At 49.0% G+C, this 7,501-nt stretch overlaps 1 protein-coding gene across 1 annotated transcript; it reads right to left on the bottom strand.

Annotated features, from left to right (window-relative positions):
- Positions 1-1,479: 1,479 nt before the first annotated feature.
- Positions 1,480-6,903, bottom strand: neff2 (neuronal intermediate filament family member 2). The gene is made up of 3 exons (XM_071366955.1): positions 5,719-6,903; positions 3,467-3,591; positions 1,480-1,724 (listed from the first exon to the last, which is right to left on the bottom strand). The coding sequence occupies exons 1-3, from the start codon at positions 6,748-6,750 to the stop codon at positions 1,673-1,675; spliced, it is 1,209 nt and encodes a 402-aa protein (XP_071223056.1). The 5' UTR covers positions 6,751-6,903; the 3' UTR covers positions 1,480-1,672.
- Positions 6,904-7,501: the final 598 nt, after the last annotated feature.

Raw genomic sequence — 7,501 nt, 5'->3', positions numbered from 1 at the left:
ATACTGTCACCTGTACTGTTATCTATATAAACATTATATATATACTGTCACCTGTACTGTTATCTATATAAACATTATATATATACTGTCACCTGTACTGTTCTCTATAGTCTACACATTACATCACCCTGGATGGGTCACTATATCAGAGGAAGGCAGAAAGAAGCTCTTCTACTTTAGTAATGAAGAGGTCACCAAAGTCTACAAGACATGCTTTTGTTTTGACCCGACACTAGAATAATTCAATCACATTATAAAAATATAAAACAATTTATGCGATCATTTGCAGTTCAGTTATGTAATTTTATTCAGCAAGTTGCTGGCCCTTACAGGTATACCACGCATACAGTATAAGGTGCAGACTTGGGATAGTTTCAGATCTAGGATCAGTCGGTGTACATATGCACAGCAAAGAGCTTGAGTTACCAGGCTGGATACTTCTGTTACCAGGCTAAGTTATTCTTCAGTTGTTTTACTGTTTACTTGTAGCTTGTAGGTTCAGACCAGCCTGAAATCCAGACCTGTTTAGTGCTATCATTCGGAAGGCCTTACAGAACAGAAAAGGGCTAACAGAAGCTAACATAGCTATTTCTCTAAGATCACAGGGAGAAACCAGTAACTAAGCTTTAATAATGTAGTCTTACATGACATTTCCTTACCCACAGCTTCTCATACATACGGCAAGTATTTATGTTTCATGAACAACATGCCAAAACAAATTATTGTCTTATCTTCGCCTGACTGAAGCTCGTGGTAATTTGAAAAGAGAATGGAAATATCATGAAAGAGTAACAGAGAAGGAAAGGTCAATAAACTTTAAGGTTACTGTTCCACTGGCTACAGAACCGGGAATGCAGTTCAGTTCAGGATCAATATCCTGTTGATAGAGCTCCACATCAATATATTCCTAATCAATATGCCCACAACAGCTTTCTATCGTCATGAGAACAACACACAGATACAATCCAAAGCATCCAAAGCTAAATTACATTTTAATAAAGTCCTCCTTTACAAACAATTGGTCAAATGTTTGCACAAAGTGGAGGACAGTCAAATTAAATACTGAGCCTGATGCTTGGATATGATGGCGACGTGGCCCAGATCTATTTCTGCTGGTGTGACAGAGACCATAAGCCGATTGACATGGCAGCACAAACTGATCTGGGACGAGGCTAATGGAGGGGAACTCTAGCAGGAGGATATTGCTCACAGGCTTAGCTGTATGAGCTAATGCAGTGCAGTCTATCTCTCAGCAGTCTTCTGCCCGGTGGCCATTTTGTTGATGTATGATGTCACAACATCAGTGTGGAGAAGAAGGGGGACCTCTTCATCGTGGACCTCTTGTGTAGAACAAGGGCTCATCTGTCTTCGGAAGGATGACGTTCAGGACGCTTAGGGGGGCTGTTCAAGATTAGGGTGGTACTAGATTAGGGTGGTACTAGATTAGGGTGGTACTCGATTAGGGTGGTACAGTGGGGATGAGTTATGGGGAGGGAGGTCTGGGGTTTAGGTAAGGGTGGGGTGATAAGGGGAGGACGGTCTGGGGTTTAGGTAAGGGTGGAAGGAGGACCAATGGTAGGGCTACAAGACTAAAGAGTATGGTTTAGGGTTAGGGTATAAGGTATTGAGATATTGGGGTTGAGGGTTATTGGGGTTCAGTGTGAAAAGGTTTTTAGTTCAGGGCAGAGAAGGTCAGCCTGAACTCTTCTCCCTCCAGGAGTTTCCTGTGAAGAAAATATATATTAATATGTTGGTCGTATCATTGTGTTGGTCGTATCATTGTGTTGGTCGTATCATTGTGTTGGTCGTATCATTGTGTTGGTCGTATCATTGTGTTGGTCGTATCATTGTGTTGGTCGTATCAATGTGTTGGTCGTATCATTGTGTTGGTCGTATCATTGTGTTGGTCGTATCATTGTCCTGGTTGTATCATTGTGTTGGTCGTATCATTGTGCTGGTCGTATCATTGTGTTGGTCGTATCATTGCGCTGGTCGTATCATTGTGTTGGTCGTATCATTGCGCTGGTCGTATCATTGTGTTGGTCGTATCATTGTGTTGGTCGTATCATTGTGTTGGTCGTATCAATGTGTTGGTCGTATCATTGTGTTGGTCGTATCATTGTGTTGGTCGTATCATTGTGTTGGTCGTATCAATGTGTTGGTCGTATCATTGCGCTGGTCGTATCATTGTGTTGGTCGTATCATTGCGCTGGTCGTATCATTGTGTTGGTCGTATCATTGCGCTGGTCGTATCATTGTGTTGGTCGTATCATTGTGTTGGTCGTATCATTGTCCTGGTCGTATCATTGTGTCGGTCGTATCATTGTGTTGGTCGTATCATTGTGTTGGTCGTATCATTGTGCTGGTCGTATCATTGTGTCGGTCGTATCATTGTGTTGGTCGTATCATTGTGTTGGTCGTATCATTGTGTTGGTCGTATCAATGTCTTGGTCGTATCATTGTGTCGGTCGTATCATTGTGCTGGTCGTATCATTGTGTTGGTCGTATCATTGTGTTGGTCGTATCATTGCGTTGGTCGTATCATTGTGTTGGTCGTATCAATGTCTTGGTCGTATCATTGTGTTGGTCGTATCATTGCGTTGGTCGTATCATTGTCCTGGTCGTATCATTGTGTTGGTCGTATCATTGTGTTGGTCGTATCATTGCGTTGGTCGTATCATTGTGTCGGTCGTATCATTGTGTCGGTCGTATCATTGTGTCGGTCGTATCATTGTGTTGGTCGTATCATTGTGTTGGTCGTATCATTGTGTTGGTCGTATCATTGTGTTGGTCGTATCATTGCGTTGGTCGTATCATTGCGTTGGTCGTATCATTGTGTTGGTCGTATCATTGTGTTGGTCGTATCATTGTGTTGGTCGTATCATTGCGTTGGTCGTATCATTGCGTTGGTCGTATCATTGCGTTGGTCGTATAATTGCGTTGGTCGTATCATTGCGTTGGTCGTATCATTGTGCTGGTCGTATCATTGGGTTGGTCGTATCATTGTGTCGGTCGTATCATTGTGTTGGTCGTATCATTGTGTCGGTCGTATCATTGCGTTGGTCGTATCATTGTGCTGGTCGTATCATTGTGTTGGTCGTATCATTGTGTTGGTCGTATCATTGTGTTGGTCGTATCATTGTGTTGGTCGTATCATTGTGTTGGTCGTATCATTGTGTCGGTCGTATCATTGTGTTGGTCGTATAATTGCGTTGGTCGTATCATTGTGTTGGTCGTATCATTGTGTTGGTCGTATCATTGTGTCGGTCGTATCATTGTGTCGGTCGTATCATTGTGTTGGTCGTATCATTGTGTTGGTCGTATCAAACACCAGTGGTTGTTGATCCAGGCTGATATGTTTGACTTTAAGCATTTCATTGTGTTGTGTATTCCTTGCTGTATACTGTGCAAATGACAAATGAACTTTGATGTAATTTGATAGTGGCTGAGCCAAGGTTAAGGTTACCTGTATGCAGCTATCTCAATGTCCAGAGCCATTTTAACATTGAGAAGGTCCTGGTACTCTCTGAGGTAGCGAGCCATCTCCTGCTTAGCCTCGTTGATGTCGCACTCCAGATCGTTTATCCTCACCTGAAACAAACAGACCATTTATCCTGAAACAAACCAGACCATTTATCCTGAAACAAACCAGACCATTTATCCTGAAACAAACCAGACCATTTATCCTGAAACAAACCAGACCATTTATCCTGAAACAAACCAGACCATTTATCCTGAAACAAACCAGACCATTTATCCTGAAACAAACCAGACCATTTATCCTCACCTGAAACAAACAGACCATTTATCCTGAAACAATAATATCATGTAAAAAAAATTAAAATCAGGTCCATAAAACAGCAAGGTCTGTGTTCCAAATGATATCCTAATTGTTCCCTATATAATGCAGTGCCCTGGACCAGAGCCCTATCTAGTACACTATATGGGAAACAAGGTGGCATTGAGATGCAGCCCAGGTCTCACACCAGGTCTTTATTTTTCTAAATATAGAAACAGTGGAAGGACATATTCAGCTGAATAACAGCTTTGGTGTGACCTTCCCTCTGTCATTTTGTCTCCTTATGGAGGGGGTCCATGAATACTGACACACCTCTGAGACTATCATCTCTACACAATGAACACGACGACTCCCTGCACAGACTGATCTATTACTACTGAGGAGAGGAGAGAGAGGAGGAGGTGGGGAGGAGTAGAGTGGACAGGTAGGGGGGAGGAGAGGTGGGGGGGCGGAGAGGTGGGGGGGGGGGGCTGGGGGGTGGGGGGGGCTGGGGGGGGCTGGGGGGAGGAGGAGGTGGGGAGGAGTAGAGCTGGGGGGGGGCTGGGCAGAGGAGGAGAGGTGGGGGGAGGAGAGCTGGGGGGAGGAGGAGAGCTGTGGGGAGGAGAGATGGGGGGGGATAGGTGGGCTGGGGGTTTGCGGAGGAGAGGTGGGGTGGGGGTAGGAGAGGAGAGGTGGGTGTAGGAGAGGAGAGGTGGGGGTAGGAGAGGAGAGGTGGGGGTATGAGAGGAGAGGTGGGGGGAGGAGAGGAGAGGTGGGGTTATGAGAGGTGGGGGGAGGGGAGGAGAGGTGGGGTAGGAGAGGAGAGGTGGGGGGAGGAGAGGTGGGGGTAGGAGAGGAGAGGTGGGGGGAGGAGAGGAGAGGTGGGGGTAGGAGAGGAGAGGTGGGGTTAGGAGAGATGGGGGGAGGGGAGGAGAGGTGGGGGTAGGAGAGGAGAGGTGGGGGTAGGAGAGGTGGGGGTTGGGGAGGAGAGGTGGGGGTTGGGGAGGAGAGGTGGAGGTAGGGGAGGAGAGATGGGGGTAGTAGAGGAGAGGTGGGGGTAGGGGAGGAGAGGTGGGGGTTGGGGAGGAGAGGTGGGGGTTGGGGAGGAGAGGTGGGGGTAGGGGAGGAGAGTTGGGGGTAGGAGAGGAGAGGTGGGGGTAGGAGAAGAGAGGTGGGGGTAGGAGAGGAGAGGTGGGGGTTGGGGAGGAGAGGTGGGGGTTGGGGAGGAGAGGTGGGGGTTGGGGAGGAGAGGTGGGGGTAGGAGAGGAGAGGTGGGGGTTGGGGAGGAGAGGAGAAGTCTGGTGCAGTGAAACACTTTCCATAAAGAGCAGGGACCAAATCAGAGTCATAGCAGCATCAGAGTCATTATTATCACATCCATATCTACAAGAGTTTTTGGCTATGTTCTTACCGCGGTTTGAAATGGTCACATTATGACATCTATACCTTTGTCGCTGTGTACCTTATCTCCCACTCAGACCATATACCTCTTCCCCCTTGGTTCTATACCTCGTCCCCCTGGTTCTATACCTCTTCCCCCTGGTTCTATACCTCTTCCCCCTGGTTCTATACCTCTTCCCCCTGGTTCTATACCTCATCCCCCTGGTTCTATACCTCATCCCCCTGGTTCTATACCTCTTCCCCTGGTTCTATACCTCTTCCCCCTGGTTCTATACCTCTTCCCCGCTGGTTCTATACCTCTTCCCCCTGGTTCTATACCTCTTCCCCGCTGGTTCTATACCTCTTCCCCCCTGGTTCTATACCTCTTCCCCTGGTTCTATACCTCTTCCCCTGGTTCTGATTGATTGAGGGGTTCTATACCTCTTCCCCTGGTTCTATACCTCTTCCCCCTGGTTCTGATTGATTGAGGGGTTCTATACCTCGTCCCCCTGGTTCTATACCTCTTCCCCCTGGTTCTGATTGATTGAGTGGTTCTGTACCTGGTACTTCGTGACCTCTTTCCCTTGGTGCTCCTCCAGCTCTTCCAGCTGTTTGTTCAGCGACTCGATGACGTTCCGCAGGGCCTCGATCTCAGAGGAGCGTGATTGGAGCAGCCGGCGGTATTCCATGGTCTCCTCCCGGATGGAGCGCACCGCCTCGTTGTTCTTCGATGCCATCTCCGCCACTGACTCAAACTTCCCCCGGTACCAGTCCTCGGCCGCCTGCATGTTCTTATTGGCCAGCCGCTCGTATTGCGCCCGGATCTCCTTGAGTGCCGCAGACAGGTCTGGCCTGCTCACCTCCATGTCAACACACACGTTAGCCGCCACTACTTGGGCCTGCAGCTCCGCCTGCTCCTCCACAAACACCTTCTTCAGGAAGCTCATCTCCTCGGCCAGGGAGACAACGCTGGCCTCCGCATCGCAGTTAGACAGCATGGCCCGCCCCACTTCTTCCCGGGCCCTCTGCAGGGCCTCCTCCGCATCCGCACGGCACTGCGCCTCCTCCTCATAGCGCTCCTTCAGCTGCCCGTACACGTCCCTCAGGTAGTCCCTCTCTGCCTCCATGCGCATCTTATCTCCTGTCTTCTGGTCGATTGCAGCCCTGAGGCTCCGGGCTTCACCCTCGTAGAGCCCCTGAAGACGGGACGGGTCCCTCTGCCTCCTCCTGAGAGCCTCCAGCTCTGCCAGAAGGGCCCGGTTCTGCTGCTCCAGGCGCCTCACCTTGTCGATGTAGGTGGCGAAGCGGTCGTTGAGGCCCACCAGCTGCTCCTTTTCCTGGCTGCGGAGCCCCAGCAGCTCTGTGTTGAGGTTGGAGGCCTGGGCCAGGTCCATCCGTGCAGACGCATCCGGCAGTGAGGAAGAGGCCGGTGGACGCAGGGTCCGCTGCTTCCCAGCTGCCAGGCCCAGGGCTCGGGAGGAAGAGGAGGAGTAGAGAGAGGAGTACATTAAGGATTTGGTGGTGGAAGGCCGAGAAGAGCCTCGGTAGCTGTCCCAAGTGTGGCGGTAGGAGATATAAGGATCGTAGCTCATGATGGATTTTTAGTAGTTTTGTTTTTTTTTTCGAGATTTTTTTTGTTAATGTAGGATGTTTTTTTTGTTTCAGATGTTAATTTTTTTTTAAAGTCCCCCTTGTTCTGCAGACCATCGGTGAGGATGAGCGAGTGTCTTGCACTGCACCAGCTCAGCGACGCTGCAGAGCCCTGGTTTATATACAGCCAGCCAGCCCCCTCTCCTTCCCCCAGACCCCCCCCAGACCCCCCCCCCCCCACCAGTGTCTGTGACGCATCAGGAATGTCAGCACAACAACGACCAATAGGAAAGTGCTGCAGTGAGATCACAGGGAGATTGGTATTCTGTCTCACACTCAGCACTATGAAGCAGAGGAGATGTGGAAGGGCAGGTTTTTACATTTGCTGCAATAAACATATATACAGAGAGAGAACGAGAGAGAGAACGAGAGAGAGAACGAGAGAGAGAACGAGAGAGAGAACGAGAGAGAGAACGAGAGAGCGCGAGAGAGAGAACAAGAGAGAGAACGAGAGAGAGAACGAGAGAGAGAACGAGAGAGAGCGCGAAAGAGAGAACGAGAGAGAGAACGAGAGAGCGCAAGAGAGAGAGCGCGAGAGAGAGAGAGACTATATGTGTTGACAAAAAAAATCTATATCTAGATAAGTATAAAAATAGTTTAGCCAATATCATGAATCTGTAAGTCAGGGTTCCCCCACTGGTGGCTGAATTTGGCCCGCGGGTGGTTTTATTTGGGCCCCCGAGTTTTCTGAGC

This window comes from Salvelinus alpinus, chromosome 25, assembly GCF_045679555.1.
Source record: "Salvelinus alpinus chromosome 25, SLU_Salpinus.1, whole genome shotgun sequence".
Lineage (NCBI taxonomy): Eukaryota > Metazoa > Chordata > Actinopteri > Salmoniformes > Salmonidae > Salvelinus > Salvelinus alpinus.
The sequence above is the reverse complement of the archived record's forward strand: the minus strand, read 5'-3'. Positions and strand labels throughout refer to the sequence as shown.